Source organism: Camelus bactrianus, chromosome 9, assembly GCF_048773025.1.
Source record: "Camelus bactrianus isolate YW-2024 breed Bactrian camel chromosome 9, ASM4877302v1, whole genome shotgun sequence".
Taxonomy (NCBI): Eukaryota; Metazoa; Chordata; class Mammalia; order Artiodactyla; family Camelidae; genus Camelus; species Camelus bactrianus.
In genome coordinates, this window is record NC_133547.1 from 33,024,005 (window position 1) to 33,042,756 (window position 18,752).

The 18,752-nt window shown below is 39.9% G+C and overlaps 2 protein-coding genes across 22 annotated transcripts in view; one reads left to right on the forward strand and one right to left on the reverse strand.

Moving 5' to 3' along the window:
• Positions 1-16,630, forward strand: part of PALMD (palmdelphin) — a 44,614-nt gene extending 27,984 nt beyond the window's left edge. For both annotated transcript variants that reach the window (XM_010950435.3, XM_074370028.1), the window contains exons 4-8: positions 8,541-8,655; positions 8,794-8,827; positions 8,949-9,062; positions 10,947-12,044; positions 16,274-16,630. In XM_010950435.3, the coding sequence (XP_010948737.1) occupies positions 8,541-8,655; positions 8,794-8,827; positions 8,949-9,062; positions 10,947-12,044; positions 16,274-16,317 (1,405 nt within the window). In that variant the 3' untranslated portion in view covers positions 16,318-16,630. The remainder of the gene's footprint in view (positions 1-8,540; positions 8,656-8,793; positions 8,828-8,948; positions 9,063-10,946; positions 12,045-16,273) is intronic.
• The window catches only part of FRRS1 (ferric chelate reductase 1), a 342,186-nt gene that overhangs the window by 228,371 nt on the left and 95,063 nt on the right, over positions 1-18,752 (reverse strand). For 16 of the 20 annotated variants that reach the window (XR_012509147.1, XR_012509136.1, XR_012509138.1 and 13 more), the window contains 2 exons: positions 17,837-18,049; positions 15,054-15,148 (listed from right to left, as the gene is read on the reverse strand). The exons of 1 other annotated variant lie outside the window; for it this stretch is intronic. Coding sequence is in view for 1 of the 19 variants with exons in the window: in XM_074370026.1 (XP_074226127.1) it covers positions 17,946-18,049 (104 nt within the window). In the remaining 18 variants the exon portion in view is untranslated. Of the gene's footprint in view, positions 1-15,053; positions 15,149-17,550; positions 18,050-18,752 lie in introns of those variants that run through there. 3 more of the 20 variants (XR_012509146.1, XM_074370026.1, XR_012509130.1) reach the window with 3 other exon arrangements.

Consider the following 18,752-nt stretch of genomic DNA (forward strand, 5'->3'; position numbering starts at 1 on the left):
GCTATGGGGCCCAGGCTTCCCCATACCCCCGGAGAGTGTCCAGAGACCAAATTTACCAGCTCAGGAAACTTCCACAACACCCCCTTGCAATGCAGCTTTTGTCGGCCATAAAGCAAATGTCACTTCGTTCATTTAGCTCACCCAAGGCTAACTGGTCTTTGTTGGTTATTCTATGTTATACTGAGGTTGGAATTTATATTCTTGGTCTTCGAATAATAAGAGTCCTGTTCTTGGTATCAAATAGGAACAATTAACACTAGAAGCAAAGTAAAAATGAGGTGGATAAAAAGTAGAAAATACAGTGGCTGCTCTATAATACTATTAGAGAAAAATGTTAAGGGTTACAAGGCACCAAGCCAGTAATTATTTCTGAATGGAGACAGTAAGTGGCTATATACATCGCTGAATATGTTTTGTCGTTCCATAATATGATTACAAGCAGTACAGTCACTAAAAATATTTTTCCCCTACAACTATTTTTTTAAAGGAAAGAAAGCTTTCCAAAATCATGGGTAAGCATATCTGCAATTAACTTGCCATGACCTGAGAAAAGTAAAATTAAATAAATAAAAAATTTGCCACAACCTGGCTACAGCAGTATTTGAAGGTCACTTGCGAAAACTCATGTCACCTACGTAGAGGTCGATTTCAATCATTATTACAGTTATTTAGCTCTTAACAAGTGTTTGGCATGTCCTGCAAGGTTCTCCCCAGGCCCTAATTAAAACCACACACCCTGCTTCTGTCCTGGCAGAACATTTGAGAAGCCCATAACTAACCAATTCGCTGCAACCACACCAACCTCCAGGGCGTGGGTTTGTCTGCATTCATTTGAAAATTACATTTGTAACTTGCACATAAAGGTGGCTGGTTCTCTGAAAACTGGTTTGGTTTCTTGCTTTTCATGGCAGATGCAACCTTTAATGTACAAAATATTATTCTGATTAAGAGGGCTTGCTTTTCTGCTAAATCATTCTTTTCTGACATTACCCACCTATCAGGCAGTTTCAAATCATGACAGTGTCATCTCCCCATAAGATAATTGTTAATATTTACAGAGTTATATTAGGAGATGAGATTGACCCATGCAAAAGCGGCTCACATCTAACTATAAATTATTCAGCTTTTCTAAATTTCTGCTCTGTTCCCAACTATCAGAGCAGACTGACACTTTTTCCAATGTCACTGTTGGGCCAGATCTCTGCCTCTAGTTATCTTGAAGTTGCCGTGGCTGCATCGCTTGCCCTGTTCTTCAATGCGTAGGATTAGAGGCAGTAGATTTGGCTCGGGGTAAACTTAGTGTTTGCTGTATGCCAAATGCCCTTTAATTCTCTGGCAGGCTTACCCATGGCATGTGATTGTTTGCACTGGTGGGTTAAACCTTTCTTCTTACACACATGCCGTTCGGCAAGGGCCGATTATAAGGCAATACCTATGTCCATGCATAAAAGGGTTCTTCATCCTTTTTGATATACTTTTAATTCAGTTTGGTGAATAAAATGTGCCTGGCATATACTAGGTGCTTAATAAAAGTTTGTTCAATGTTTGATGAAATTTACTGGACCCTAACTTTAAAAATAAAACGAAACAGCCCATCCCTTATGAGATTACATGCTCTCAATTTTACTGGGAAAATAGAGTTTGACGTTCCCATTGGCCAAATTATCTGTAAAGATGAAACACCTATAACCTCTGACCCAGTAGTAATAATGTATCTGCCCATCGCATATGATAAACAGTACGGTCAAAATTACCTGATTGAAATCATCAACTATGTGTACTCAAGAATATCCATTGCAATTTCAGAGCTATTTTTCAGATGAGTTATGATTAAAAAATAAAATAAGCCTTCCTTTTTTCATTGCAAACCTTAGTCATTCAATATTAACTAGCTAATGTCAAAACAAACTATGTTGGATTTGATATACCATTTAGAAACATAAATTCTTTAACCGCTAGGAGCAAAAACTGATTTATTTTTCTGTTTTTACTGGTGAACTACCCGAAATGCAAGATGCTAATGATTAATTCCATGAATCAACAAAAAATTATGAAAAAGATTTCATAAAATTTGTCACATCAAGATTCATCCTCCATAAGGTTATACAATAATTAGCACACTGGTTTTGCTGCTTTAAAAGACTCCAGAAGAACAGTGGCTTAAACAAGATTAGAAAGGTTCGCTTTCCTCCTACACATAACAATCCTAGCTGGGAGAAATTCAAGGGAGGGGAGCAGCAACTTTACATGAGACTATCAAGAGACCCTGTTTCTTTCTGTCTTACTGCTTTGCTACTCGCTGAGGGGTCCCCTTGGTTGTATAATCAAAGGCAGTTCACCACATCTGCATTCCAGCTTAGGAAGGGGAAGATAAACAGAGGGCAAACAGTGCTATTTTAAGGATATGACCTGAAAATACCAGAGTTAACTCCTGCTAATATCCTATTGGCCAGAATTTAGTCACATGGCATCATTTAAATGCAGAGGAGACTGGGAAATGTAGTCTGTAGCAGGGCAGCAGGGAGACATAAAACTCAGGGAGTTCTGTTACTAAAAACATAGGAGGAATGGGTTTGAGGGGAAATTGCAGGTTATCAAAACAGACTAACATATTCTTTTATTTATTAAATAGACATCATCTATTGAACAGCATTTATTAAATAGACACTATCCTCATAACTATTATGAAACCTCTGATAATGCTGGATCATTGTTTTCATTTTCTGTCTAGAACAGTATTTTCAAGGACAGGTGTGTCCCTGAAACTATATTAGCACCATGCTTGCTCTAAAATCATTGATATTAAAGTTAAAGATCAAATCCGAAAATGGACCTGGTAGGTTTTCTCTTTCACTGGAGTTGTCAGAGATGGCCCTTCCCTCCCTGGCAGACTGAGGAAGAGAAAGGGGTAACTAATCGTTATTGAGGAATTCCTCTATGTCAAGCCTTGTGCTAGACGCTTACAAACACTATCTCACTTACCTCCTTAAGACAACACTTTGTGAGTACTATTACTCCCCAAATGAGAAAACTGAAGCTTGGAGGGATTCAATAATTAAGACAAGTGTGTTAGCTTTGATATGTCCTCACTTTCTGTTCCCATGGGTGGAGCTGGGGAATGAAAAATGGACCTTCACACAAAAACTCACAAAACATAGGTAAGCCACTAGCCACCTCCTGTTCTCCCAAGATTCAGTGGGGAAGAAAGGAAAGAGAATCTCTGGCTCAAGGAAAGAGTCAAGGGTTACAACTGCTCACCACTCCATGCCGAATTCAATACCTGTTGGAGGTAAACACATCTGGTAGCCTGGGAGTCTGACAAGAAACTGGATCCTTCTTGGGGATCCTAGCTTGGGGTGCAGTTGGTGAGGTGGTCCTAGCACTGCCATCAGCTGGTCTCAGAGGTACATCAGTAGTGGCACAGCCTGGGTCTAAGACATGCTGACTCAGCCCATCCCAGAGAAGTGGCCATTGGGCCATCTCTTTGGGTGTGGTCCTGGCTTTTAACAAGAGAGCTTGAGCTACCGAGACACAAGTAACTTGTCAGTCCTTTCAAAGTATACAGCTAAAGCCAGTCATAAACTTAATTTCAAACATAGCATTGGTGATGGCATTCAAATTGCAGTATTACAATCTAACTGCATAACCAGCTTTCTATGTAAGACCTAAAGCTTCCATTACTTTGACCAGTAATCTTATGCCCAAGCAGAGATAGTCTCCCTGTAAAGAAGCCCTGGCTTAGGAAACCTCAGACTTCTCAGGAAAAAAGCTCTTCTAAGAACTCCTACCAAAAACCAAACTCAAGTAGCCAAGGAGAAAAGCGACAAAGCGTGGACTTCTTCCCAGTCAGACTGCCTGGGCCACCAAGCGGAGAAATTCTCAGCACAGCAACAAACACCCTCATGAAGATCAGGAGGGAGGGACCACCTCTGCAGGTCAGGAGTCAGCACTGCCGCACGTCGGTAGACCCCAGCCAGCAGTTCACTCTTCACTTTATTATCACAGAAAGTAAAAAAATCCTTTCGTGCTGCTGGGCAAGTGAATGCTGTCTGTAAGTTCACGAGAACCCGTTTTTAAAGGTTTTATTCCCACGGTGGCTAATTAGTAAGGAGTTAAGAGCTCAGGCTCTGTGGGCAGAGGCTCGATTTCAAGCTCCATCCTGCCACAGGCGGCCTGCAAGCCTCTGGACCAGTTGCCTGTCTAGGTGCCCAGTCTGCTCATCTGTCAAATGGAACTAGTAACATGACTCACAGGGGATGCGGTGAGAACTGGTGCCTGGCAGATGTAAATACTCAGTACATTTTAAATGATTTTTTAATTGCTAGCAAGTGAAGTGCTATAAGGTAGGGCACGAACTTCTGAATTTTTTTCTCCTGAATTCCCATTGTTTTGGCCTTTAATAGCAAACTCCATCAGGATGTTAGTCCTTGTTAATGCCACCAAAAACTGAAAGAGATAAATGGACCCTTAGCAGCAGAAAAATTGCCTTCTGAAATAACCCTTTTCTGGAGCATCTGGCATTTCTGTGCTGTCCTTTTTCTAAGACAAAAAAATTGTGTGTTGGAATTGGACTGGGGACATTATCTCGTGATGATTAAGGAAAGTTATTACTAGAACAGTGCATGAAATGAAAGCTACTTGCTTTCACCTAGGGAGCTCTTGAAAATAACCCTCTTTTTCTCCAGCAAATAGGCAAGGAGAAGAAAGACTCCAATAATGGATAGCATTACAAATCCTTTTTCATGTACTCTGCTTATCTAAATTGGCACATGACGCCTGCCCACCATCTCTCAGAAATTGAGAGAGGTCCTAACTCATCCATCAGGCCCCGCCTAACAGCCCAGGAGGCACTGGGAAGGATATTTCTCTTTCTCTGCTGCCCGTTTCTCACCCAACTGAATCAGCATTTCTAGGAGCTCAATTCCCATTCAGAAAGGTAATACCTCTAAAGATGGGGATGGCAGCATTTATGGAAATTCTAACCCATTAGCTGAGAGATAAGCAGGTGAAGGTTAGAGAGTTATTCCACAGAGACCTACCCAAAGCTTTCTATGTTAAAAAAAAAATTAGATTTACGTTCACAAATATACATACACATGAATTTCTACTTATATATGTAAAACTGAAATTTTGCATATGCATACACAAAAATACACACATACACATACATACATATGTATATGAATTACCTACACACACATACAGAGATACATATATATTCCTCCAGTTCTTCACTTACACTTGCTAAATTCTCTCCACGCAAAACCTTAGGAAAAGACTTAGATATGAGGCCCTAATTTAAGCCCTGCATTTTTGGAGCTTTAAATCAGGGTTAAGTGTCCTCTATGAACAGTCACTGAGCCAGGAAAGAAATAAATAAATATAGACAGATAGATAGATTTGATGGATATAGAAATAGAGAGAGAGACTTGAAAAGCAAGTTAACCCAAGTGATAATTTTCAATTAAAGCAGGATGATCAAATCCTAGTCAACAAATAATAAGTTTAGATTCTATATTACGGCTACATGGAAGAGAGGAATAATGAGGAAAAAGTAAAAAATATCCCAGAGATGGACATTTAAAAATCCTTTATAAAGCAAGTATCAAGCACCTATACTCTACCAGGCATTGTTCCAGGTGCCCGGGGTTTCTCGACCTTGGGGTTTCCTCTGACACTCTGAACCAGAGATGCCTTTGTTGTGGGGGACTGTGCATTATAGGATGGTTGGCAGCATCCCCCGGCAGCACTTCTCAGGTTGTGCCAGCCCAAAACATCTCCAGACATTACCAGGTGACCTTAGGGAGGACACTGCCCTCAGCTGAGGCCCGCTGCACTAGATACACAAAGACAGCACCTGCCTCCCAGTTGTGATTTTTGTCTTATGCTCCTTAAGAATCGTCATTTCTCAAACACTTGGCGCATCATCTGGTGGGAGGCTGTCAGACCTGCTCGTCTCCTGCTGGGCCACCACAGCGCCTGCCCCTCTGAGCTCTGACCTTGGGTGGGGGTGGGGGGTGGAGGCTGGAGAGAAGCCAGTTCCTTACTCTCAGTTATTGTTTCCTTTGTTTCCCATCACCTCCACTGACATTCTCATCTTTTAGAAAGCTTTTTCAGAGAAAAAAAAAAAAAAAACTCTAACATTTATGTCTTAACAGTATTTATGTCGTCCATAAGTCAATATAAAAAAATAGAATATTAAAGTGAGAATTTTCAGAAATGCTCTGTATCAGTGAGCATCTCCTGGCAGAACTTTGTGATTCAAAGTAATTGGCACCAAGACGCTTCCTTATTATCCTACTTAACGGAGAGTTGGTTGTAATGAAGTGATAAAAAACAGAAAGTGGGTGTGCGCGAGCTTCTGTTTGATTTTCACAAACACATCGTGACGTGTCATTTGACTGCAGCCTCATACTCATGTAGCTTTCACCAAGGACTTGAAAACCTTCAAAAACATTCATTAGCAGATACTTTGATAGAGTTAGCAGGGTTGCAACCTCATATTCTTACCATATTAAAGACATTCATGGGAATTACATGACAGTACATCACCCACAGGCCCCTCTACAGAGGAAAACAGCCACAAATACCAGTGCACGTCAAACTCCCTGAGCTGCAATTGCCCAGGAAGACCAAGAGCTCTATCTCTGGTCCCCAGAAATAGGCAGCGGCAGAAACAGGAGGAAACTAGCATTTGCCAAGTGCTCACTATTTCTTTTATTCCTTATTAAGCCCCACGAAATAGTTAGCATTGTCCATACCTCTAGGTGTCTAGTTGCCTCAGGACTCACTCCTTGGAATCCCTGTCTTTCTTGGAAATCTTTTTCATTCCTATGGCTATAAACACCAACTCCCAAATTTGTCACTTCAAACCCAGACTTCGCTGAGCCCCCAGCTTTTACATCTTACACACTGTCTTCTCCATATCGCCATCTGACCGTCTCAGGTATAACACATCCGCCACCAGTCTCCTTTCTTCTCCTTCCCGGATTACTGTTTGGCCAGTTGCATTCACACTTTTCCACTTATTCAGGTCACAAACCCTGGAATCACCCTTAACATCTCTTTTTCTCACACCTTGTATGTAATCTATCAACAACTCCTAGCAGCTCTTCCTCTGAAATAGTTCCACAGTCCAATCACTTCTCACCCTTGTACCAGCGAACACCCTGGATTAAGCCATTTCATCTGAATTATTGCAACAACCACGACCTCCATGTCTGCCCCGTCCAGTCTATTCTCAGTACAGCGGCCAACGGACGTGTTTAAGTTTCCTGTCCTAGCATACTTCTCCCCTGCCCAGGATTCCCAGTGGCTCCTCAAAGGAAGGTAGAGGTAGCAGGAAAGTCAGAATTTTTAAACAAAAGCAACGAATAGGAGAATGATCTGTCTGACCATATCTTGGGCTTTTATTGGTGTGACGACAGCACCGGAATTCTGAGCTGCCAGATACATGACCATCTTAAAGAAGGAAGTCAAGAAAACTGACAGTTATCTTAGCTGACACTAATGCCCACAGCTGTCATCTCCTGAACAAGCTGCTGTATCTAAGCAGCCGTCCTCCGAGGCAGCTGATTTTAGAGCTCAGAGTATTTGGCTGAGAAACTACATGCGCTTCATGGCTGCCAAGGGCCAGCCTTACTAACTGGGTGGGTGCCAGTGGCTGTGTGTTTTTGTACAGGATAGAGGTCACAATGCCACACACTGGAATTAACTTGAATCTGACACGCAGCTCTACAATGGTCAAGATACCAGCTCAGAATGTTTGCGACAGTCCAGTTTCAAATGTCTGTTTCTGTCCCTACGAGTCAGTTCCCTTACACTTTTGTCAGGCCATGTGAGAAGTGGCCTGACAAATGGAAATATCGTCCCTGTAACAGCAGCGGCTGAGGCCACTGGACTAGCTTTTGTCCATTTCTCACCTCTGCACTCTACTCAGTATAATGTGGCACAACTTTTAGGAAACCATGAAATTTAAATGAAGTTGTCATTTGCAACGTTAGGATATGCTGGGATTTTAAGTGTTAAATAGCAATGACTTAAATCAAGTCTAATAATTATAATGTTATACAGTGTTGCTTGGCTAGAAAAATAAATATATGTTTTCTCCAAATTATTTATATGGAAACTTGTGTAAGAAAAATTGGCAATCTACCGAATAACAACAGATGGACCATTTCTTTTGGTCTAAGCTTAAACTTAAGTCTCTTTATAAAAGAAATTTCTCTATTTCATTTGGAAGTAACATTAGTCATTGCAATGAAGAAAATGGGACCAATGGTCAAACACTTTACCTAAGAATTCCCTTTGTCAAAAATAAAAAATAAAAAAACTTCAATTGAAAATGATTAAGTCAAAGTCAGGTATTAGGAATCTGCCATGTACTTCATGTGATGTTTGGGGTGATGCTCCGTTCTTAGAAAGTATCTGGATACTTACAGGCAATATTCCAAGGAAAGTTGATGTATGAGGAAGGTATATTTGAGAGCTCTGTACTTGCACTGTCTTCAGCAATAAAATGTATATCTTTTTGTTGTCAGACTTGAGAAAGAGATCCAAGATCTCGAAAAGGCTGAACTGCAAATCTCAACCCATGAAGAGGCAATTTTAAAGAAACTAAAATCAGTTGAGAGGACAACAGAAGACATAATAAGGGTGAGCATTAGCTAAGTTTAAAACTATAATTTTAAAACTAATTTTCCCAAAATTAGTCCACAAATGGCGTATAATTCTTCAAATAATTGAATTTATTTTTTAAACTGTATTATCATGGAGAATTCTTTTTTCTTACAGTCGGTGAAAGTGGAAAGGGAAGAAACATCAGAAGGTATGTTTCTGAGCAATCTGTGCAATGTCTAACTAAGATACTTTTGGCTAAGTCCACTGAAATTTTTCCCATTGTTGTAAATATGTTCTAAATGTATTTTGAATTAATATTAATTTTACAGAGTCAATTGAAGACATCTATGCTAATATCCCTGACCTTCCAAAATCCTACGTACCTTCCAGATTACGGAAGGAAAGAAATGAAGGAATAGAAGATGATGAACAAAACAGAAAAGGTAAATGAAAATTCTGTCTTCAGTGGTAGGTGCTCAAATTCAGATTTTACAATATCAAATGTTAGCAACTTGCTATGACATCTTATCCAGGGTACTCAATGGTCTACAAAGTTCCATGAGGTACGTGAGTCACTTGCACAAGTAGAGATAATGGGGTTACAGTACTCGTTCCATGCATTTTATTCCCCAGCAAACTAGGTAAGGACAGGGAAGATAAAATCCTCAAGATGAGAAGCTCTTAAAGCAAAGCCCCCTGCTCAAAAACATCTCTCTCAACATATTCCATGTAGTAGACACTAGAATAAAAAGAAATGAAATGAATGAAATTAAAATATTCCCTTTGAGAAATCCAGGCATTATTTACCCCCATGTGGGAATGATTTTCATAAAACTAACACTTCAAAGGCCCTGGGAAAATGAAGGCTTGTACAGGGGCAGAGAGGGAACCTTTGAATTTCAGAGTGAAAAGAGAAGCTATACTTAATCTACAGGGAGCAGTCATTCATTCATTCAACAAATACTCAGTGAAGCCCTACTCTTGGCCAAGCTCAGTTCTCACATTAAGAATACAGTAGTCAATAAAATAGCAAAAATCTCTGCCCTCACAGGGTTGCCAGTTTAAGGGAGAAAATAGATTAAAAATTAGGTAAATAAATAAAATACATCATGGTAGGAAATGAAAATGCTGAAGAGAAGAATAAAGCAGAGAAGGCGGATAGGGTGAGTGTGGGTGAGGGTGTTGCAGTTTTAGCTGGGTAGCCGGCAAAGGCCAAGAAGCACTGGGCTGTGGAGGAGGATGGAATGCCAGATGCATTCAAAGAGGAAGGCAGGGGCGACACAGTAAACCAAGCAGTGCTACATTGTAATTTTGCCCAGAGTCTCATCAGCTTTACTCTGCCAGTTACAATCCCAGCCGTAAGGATCTTGCCAGGGCCGAGAAGCAGATCTCAGCTTCCCCAAAGTCAACCAGTTCTCCCCAGGTCAGCTGTTTCAGTGCAGCTGATATCGCTCTATTCTTAGCCCTTCTTCTCCTTGAAAATGGGAGTGAAAATGAAAAGAAACATAAGGCAAAAGGAGAAGCATGTGATTCTAGACTTCTCCTTCCCTCTTCAATACCAGAGCCACATTTAAACAACGTCCCAGTTGTGAAAACTTTAGAGCACTCCTTTCTAGTTTCAGCAGGCTGCTAGCCTGTGCAGCAAGGACGCAACGTAGTAGAATGTACAGGCCTTTTGCCTGTGGTCACGCACAGAGCAACACAGTCCTCCTAACTGGAAAAACAACCTAGTGGGGAGGGTATAGCTCAGTGGCAGAGTGTGTACTCAGTATGCAGGAAGTCCTGAGTTCAGTCCCCACTACCTCCTCCAAGAATAAATAAATAAATAAACCTACTTACCTACCCCCTAAATAAATAAATAAATAAATAAATAAATAAATAAATAAATAAATAAATAAATAAATAAATAAATAAATAAATAAATAAATAAATAAAATAAAAGATCTGACTCCTCCCCCTTAGCAAGGTAAAAAAGTACAAATCTGTTGTGTTGGATTTATTAATTAGAAAGAAGATATCTTTTGGTTCCCCAATGAAAATCTGTACTGTTTGGAACCATCTGTTTCTCTTCTCCAATCAGCTTCTCTTCTTCAGTCCTTCCTACTGGAGTTTTTCAGTAATTTCATACATCCTTACAAAAAAACAACTCGTGTCATTAAAGCATTAGTCATTATATAATTAATGAATAAAATCTGAAATTAAAAAAAAAGACATCTCATAAAAGACCATCAAGGGTATATACTTAATATACAAATAAACACTGAAGGCAAGACACTTTACAGGAGAAAAAGTTGACTAAATCAAGGATCGAATTTGTCTCTCAACAGCTTTGTATGCCATGGAAATCAAAGTTGAAAAAGACTTGAAAACTGGAGAAAGTACAGTCCTGTCATCAATACCTCTCCCATCAGATGACTTTAAAGGTACAGGGATAAAAGTTTATGACGACGGGCAGAAGTCAGTATATGCAGTAAGCTCTAATCACAGTGCAGCCTACAATGGCACCGATGGCCTGGCACCAGTCGAAGTAGAGGAACTTCTAAGACAAGCTTCAGAGAGAAATTCTAAATCCCCAACAGAGTACCATGAGCCTGTATATGCCAATCCATTTTGCAGACCGACGACTCCGCAGAGAGAGAAGGTAACTCCTGGACCAAACTTCCAAGAAAGGATTAAGATTAAAGCTAATGGACTGAGTAATGATATGAATGGGTCCATACACAACATGGACAATGGACTTTCAGAGGAGAGGGGCAACAGCTTCAATCACGTGAGTCCCATTCGGCCAATACCTCATCCCCGATCAATGACTCACCAAGCAGAGGAGATGCCCCATAGCCTACAAAAGAGGATGACAACTCCTTGGGAAGAATCACATGTGATGCAGGACCAGTATGCTCCATCTCCAAAGGCAGGACTGAGTCCCAGCAAGGGCCTCTCTGGGAAGTCAGAACACCAGGGTTCTTCTCCTCCTTGCCAGGAGGATGAGGAAGATGTTAGATACAAGATTGTTCACTCCCTGCCTTCTGACATAGATAAGACAGAGCCCGTGACCATGATTTTCATGGGGTACCAGCAGGCAGAAGACAACGAGGAAGAGAAGAAGCTTCTGACGGGGTATGACGGGATCATCCACGCTGAGCTGGTTGTGATTGACGATGAGGAGGAAGAGGGTGAAGGAGAAGCTGAGAACCCATCCTACCATCCCAGACCTCCTTCTAGTCAGGTCTTCCAGCCTGCCAGACCAACACCACTGCCGAGAAAGAGGTCAGAAGTTAATCCCCGTGAAAACACAAACCATAAATCTCCCCACAAAAACTCCATATCCCTGAAAGAGCAAGAGGAAAGCTTAGGCAACCCCGTCCGCCATTCTCCGCTTGACGTTCAGATGGCAGGAGATGGCACTGAGGATCCATCTTTAACAGGTAACAAAAATGGCAAGGCTTGCCACTGCTGTTTACTCATGTGACAATCTTCTCTCTGTGTTGTACCAAACCCTCTTGCTTTCAGCTTTTTTGGACCACCTCATAGCCTAATACATGCTAAGATTTTTTTTTAATTAATGCTTATGTGATTTATTACCATCATAAGTGAAGCGATTGTCACTTCAAAAGATAAAGAAAGTGAAAAAAAATGTGTTGCCTTCTTCGGATACTGCATTGACTGACCTTAGTGGCTTGACATGCTGCTTCTGTCATGGTATGTACTGTGTGTGAATGTATCTGGATCACTCTCCCATTGGAGCATCAGTACCAGAACTCTCCCCATGAGAATCTGATGCCAGCCTTTTGTATGTGCTTCTCTGTGGTTTTAGACTTCCTACGTAATTTAACAAACTGCCTTAAGTTTGCAAGAAAAAATAAGACAAATTTTATTTTCAGTGTGATATTTTGTTACTTTGCTATATCTTGTTTCTCTATACTTTTATAATTTTATTAACTTAATTTCCTTAATTTTTCTACCTTTTAAAATAGAATATCAGTTTGTCTTACAGTATCTATAAGATTTAACTTCACATAATCTTCCCTAACTTAGAAAATTTATTTTTTTATTTTCTAAATAGTGGCATCCCATATATTCTCATTGTCTGTAAAGTTTTACAGCTATGTAGCTTTTTTAGCATTGACTAGAAGATAACACTTTTTTCTACGAAGGTGATAGCTCACCAGTTTAGATTCCTTGCTATCACTTGAATACTGTATTCTACTTATTTATAAACAATAAATACGAATATGATAAAAATCATTTATAATAGCTACACTTACCATGGCTAAAGACATAAGTCAAATTACCCAGACACAGGTACTGGATGTGTGAAAGCAAGAGTAATTTTAAATGTTTTAATGGAAGAATTTTCATTAAAAAGCAGTAACTGTTAAGTCCCAGCTAATCCAGCAATCAAAGAACCTGCTAATGCTTCAGAACTGTGGTAGTAACTGCACAGCTCAGGAAGGTTTCTTCCTCTGAAACCCAGAAACCCAGTCTCGGGTTCCCAGTAATACAATGAAATGGACCTCTTCCATTTTTCTAAGTAGTTAAATTAGGCCTATCAGTTGTAAATGTAATTATCTGAAGAATTTCTAACCTCTTGATAAGTGTACAGTTATATTATCCTCCTAAATTAGAGTTGAGTGGTATGTCCCCACAATGGAAACCTGCTAAAACTTAAAAGTTCTGTTCTCTTTTGAGAATGAGCTTTGTTTGCCAGTCGAACTTTGCATCTTAAATTCATTTTTTAAACAATGACACAGGAGACTTAAGGAAAAAAATGAACATTCTATTTATGGTCAAGACATTACCCAATGTAAAACCTCCCATTTTTTAAATTTGAATGTTAGCCAGCTCCTCCTGAACACCCTTATTCCTTCTCCCCTACCCAAGTCAACACATGTATCCCATAGAAAAAGACAGGAAGTGACTAATGTTTCCAGACGACACTAATCATGCTACTGAACTAAAATAATGAAAACAGGAAGACTTTTTCCAAAGTAACAATACAAAGTTTTGTACTATCAATCAAAGCATCTTATAAACAGAATGCTCCAAATTCCTCACCTTCTGTCATGATATTGTTTTACATTCCTGTTTTCCAATTCAGCATATGGATTAAGGAGCTAATAGTTTTAATGGGTTTTAAAAATAACCCTCAGGGTTTGACATATGCATAGAATATACAGCATATGCCCTCAGGGGACATCCATATGCATAGAATATACAGCAACCTATGTATTTCAGTTTCACAAGCACCAAATGGGTTGAGCTTCTCCCTCAACCCCCCCCCCACAAAAAAATATGTATTGGTACTTGAAAATCCACCTTTCAGTCAATTACTTTATTTATGGCTTAGGTACCCTACTAAATAGAAATATTTCTGGGAAGCATAATAGTGAAGAATTGTTAGTCTCTTTTTTTTTAGTATAAATGTCGTTATCAGAGCCTTATCTAAGAGCAACTTTTAACTCGGAAAAGAGCATGAAGGAGGAAGAAAGGTGGGAAAAGGTGGAATCTGGAGATCCCAAAGACCAGATTTTTTTAGTTAAAACTTTGAATAGGATAAGACATGATGAGAAAATGTGGGCAAAGTTATGTCCATTTGCTAATGTAAACAGAACAGGGACATGTTCTAAGTATCTGGCTCGATGTCCATCACTGAGTGGCCCCAGTATGCTTTTACAGGGACTCCACTACCATCCCCACCAACTAGACAGCTGGCTTCCTTTGGGAGTCCTCACCAACCTACTTTTGTATTTCTTCTAGCTCTGTTATAGATGTCTGTGACATTTCAGGGTGAAGGGTAGGGAACCTCAGCTCCATGGGACTCACAAGCTATTGGTGCAAAATTGCCAACCTGTGGCAACCGTTAGGAGCCAAGGGATATGGAGAGGAAGGAGGCAAGCTCTCTTCCATACAGTTAAACCAGCCAAAACTATGTGTCTGGATTGCTATGAGAAGAGGAGGCAGAGATCGGAGAAGAGCAGAAAGAAGAAGGATAAAGGAGAGCTGATGACCCAGGTTTTTTGGCTGCTACAACTGAGGGCCTCCCCATTGCCAACATGCTCTGGCCCTGCATATCTACTTGGAACTCACGTCGTCTACTTACCATAGGCCTGAGAAAGGAATAGCAGACCCTAACAGTCTAGAATGCCTTGTCCTCCCTTAAAGAATGGGACAGTGAGTTACTGGATTACCCTACTATTGAGGATACAGACATCCAAGATGTCCTTTAAGAACTTCATTGAATGTCCACAGCACACTGGGCATGTGTGATTTACTGAATCTAAGTTGAGGAGTAATTGTAGGGAGGAGGACTTTGCCCTTGCCTGAACAGAGACCTTTAAAAAGCCCCTTAAAATGAAATTTGGCCCCTGCTCTCATTTCTGGTATGGGCAAGGTAGAGGTCCAAAAATCCAAGAGTCAAAACTATAAAGTCTTGCCTTCTGCCTTCAGTTGACCTCTTGCTATGGAAGTACAGTCCTCTCCTCAGGTTTCACCATCCAACATCTCCCAGCAGTCGAGACCATCCTCCTGGCTACAGAGCAAAGGAAATTCTCTCAGCTAATCACAAATTCAAGACAATATTCTTGATCCTGCCATGAGAAATAATCATTTTCCTTAAGGTTCCAAGGGAAATAATGCTCTTTGACTTCATTTAAACAAAAACATTTTGTATAAGTAGAATGACAATAAAAATGACCATTGTCTTGCTACCCTAGTAGAGCCCCATCCTTTCTCATATTTGTGGAAAAGAGCTTCTTAGAGTTAGGGTCATTTCATTTGTTAATAGACAACTAATCTATGGCTGTGACATGAAAGAACACGCTTCCCTCGTTATTTTTTTATTAAACAAAATCTTGTAAACAGGGAAATAGCTGGTTCTTGGGCCATATCACACATGAGTGTAATGATCAGTGCCTTGAAAGAATTTCTCAGCTTTTGGAACATGACTGAGGCAGCTATGTATGCTCTGAGGTCCTAAATATTAACGGCATGATACCAGAACATCAGGGGAGTGCTATGAATTTTAAATCTACATTTTTAAATAGTTTCTACATCCAATATATCATTAGCAGTGAAATATGTTAAAAAGATAAATTTGCCACTTGAAGTACTTATATCTTGACAAAGACATTTTATAATTACTCCAGCTCTTCATTACTGGCTCACGTTGTTTCATTATGAAGAAATTTTTTCTTACCATTCTATATCTAAGGATAACGCCCCTTAGGATAACCAAGTTTGATGAGTTAAAAGATAAACCAGCCATCATGAATTAGGGTTTATGTCAATGCTTTTTTTTCTTTAGTAGTGCATAACCGAGAAAAATGCACGAAACACAGTCATTGACCCATAGCTGTTTATCTATGGCTAATAATGATATTGTGCACTAATCCTGTATTTACTCAATGTATGCTGTGTTTGCTCTATTGATTTTTATAGAAATGGGTTCCTTCTAGCTCTGAGGCTGCTTCTACCCTAAGTTAACCATAGCTTATTATCTCTACTATCTTTTTATGCTACTAAAACAATGCTCACATTGTTGGATAAAATCATCTGAGGTATGTTTCAAACTTTCCTGCAATCTATGAAATGGTCATTTACAGTGAAAAATAAACCTTTTTTTTATAACTCTCTCTGTTTTTCCTTTAATTTGCAGCTCTAAGGATGAGAATGGCAAAGCTGGGGAAAAAAGTTATCTGAGAGGTGTACCATCTACATAAACATCCTTTGAAGAAACTAAGAAATGTTTGCAAATTTCTCTTCTGGATATTTTGTTTCTTTTTCCTGAGACACACAAAAAGTATAATTATACCCATATTAAGCCATGTGAATAAGAAGTAGTCATTATTTGTTTAAAAAATCCAAAAAAAGCTAGGGAGAACAAATGCTTAAATTTTCCTTTTACTTGATATGATTCAGCGGGGAGGGGGAAACCAAGATGTTTTTATTGTATTGATACCAAAGCATTTCTAATAAGAGCTTGTTAAATTTAAAAATAAAGTTATTTAAAATAGCCTGACTATATTTTATTAACTGCTGTTGTAATTTTGCTAATACAAACATCATAGGAAGCCACTGTATCTCATCACAGAAATATTCATCTTCAACTCTGACAAGTAAACATGCCATAGGAAGTCAACAAGGCTTTAAGACAACCACATCCTCCAGCTAAGGATCAGTTCAATTGATTTGACAGAGACTTAAAACTCTTTGCATGCATTTTAAAGGTGCATGCAATAATTATCCTCATATCTGGGGACTGGATTTGGATGATCTTGATAGTGTACATGATTTACAGATAATAACCAATATGCTCATTCTTCTTGAAATGTCATCTTTTCTTTCATTCAGTGAAATGTGAATCCCAGAGTGCAATGACTGTGACCTAAGGCTATTGGATGGAGGAATTCCCAAATTCTCAACACAATCCTGGTCTAATGTTTGACCAATTCCTGTAAACAAGTTAGAATCCTAACATTAAACTTAATAAGAAGATGTACAACATTTCATTCCTAAGTATTCTAGCCAGGATGTTAAATCATGATTTGTACTGCCCTCCACCCAGCACTCTCACAACCCACTCCTACACATCTTCCCCTGGGTCATGCCAGCACCAATTGCCCAGGTCCTGCCAAGTCTTTCAGTGCATAGTCTGTTTCCTCACAGGGAAAAAACTGAATTTCCCTGGTGAGGCTAAGATGAGATTATCTTAGCTACTGGTGTGGAGGCAATGCAGAGGTAAAAGCAGCAGCTCCTATGAGGACAAGCATTTATCTGGGAAGCATCAGCCTCAGAAGAGTTGTCTGCAGAGGGCAGTTGTCCTTATGAGGAAAGAGCTCCTCAGCTAGCCTGAAATGTTCTGGGTAATCTGGAGGGCCAAATTTCAGAGACACTTTCACGCAACACCCCTATCCCAGGTGCTAGGGTCCCATCCCTTCCCTATCATGCTTCTGACTTTAGCATAAGTGACTTGTCAAGTCTGCACATTCTTCTGTAGCTCTGCCATCCTTGTGATTAAGTCATTGTTCTTGGTTTGGGGTTTTGTACACAAAAGTTTAATAGAACACTGTCTGGCATCTAGTAAGTGATCAATAAACAAATGAGTGCATAAATGGTTCAGAAGGTTAAAGATGTAGTCTGTAAGGGCCAGCTGCGTAACACCAGCTGGGCTCAGGCAACGTGAGCCAGAAACTGGCTGGCAGATCATCTAGCCACTTACCATGGGGCATGGACCAGGGCTTGTATGTGGCAGTAGTCCAGCGTGGCCAGAAGGTGTGGGAGGCTGGAGACGTCTTTTGCCTGGGGGTGAAGACGGAGCTGCTGCAGAACTAGCTGCCAGGTGGGCAGAACGGGGCCTGAGTGCAAAGCTGGAGCTGGTCAGTCAGGGCTGCTGAGGTGCGACAGGACCATCCACACACCCATCCACTGGCTCCTGTGCCCAGTGAAAAGGAAGGAAAGTTGGAGAATGGAAGTGAAGTGCCTTCTTGCCACTACTGCCTTGCGACATTCCTCTAGTACCATTTATGGCAAAGCCTAACACTGCATCAGATGGCAAAGGAGAAAAGTTTACATCACAAAGCAGGGCAAAGAAGTGTGGATTTGGAGATGAAGGATTAAATGATGAAGATAAAGATGAAGCATTAAGCTGGCACAGTTCACCGGTTTTCTACTCAGCTTCCATATTTATTCTTCTGCATACATTTGATGGTTCAAGCAACTAAAAAACAACTTATTTCATCTAATAAGATGCAGCTATCCTTTATACACTGTCTCACCTTCTCCCCAGAATGAGAAGACACGCTCCTGAGGCACTGTATCCACCGCTAACTGTATGCAACATTATTTTACAGAGTAGTTGTAGATTAAAAGAAAAATTCAGAAGATTATACAAAGTTCCCATATTATTAACATACTCACTTCCCCTGTTATTAACATCTTATGTTATTGTGCTACATTTGTTATAATTAATGAGCCAATAGTGATATACTATTAACATTATACATTATTATTATATAAGGTCTCATAGTTCATTCAGATTCCTTAGTTTTTACCTAATGTCCTTTTTTCTATTCCAGGATCCCATATACAAAACCACATTACTTTTAGTTGTCACACGTCCTTAGGCTCCTCTTTGC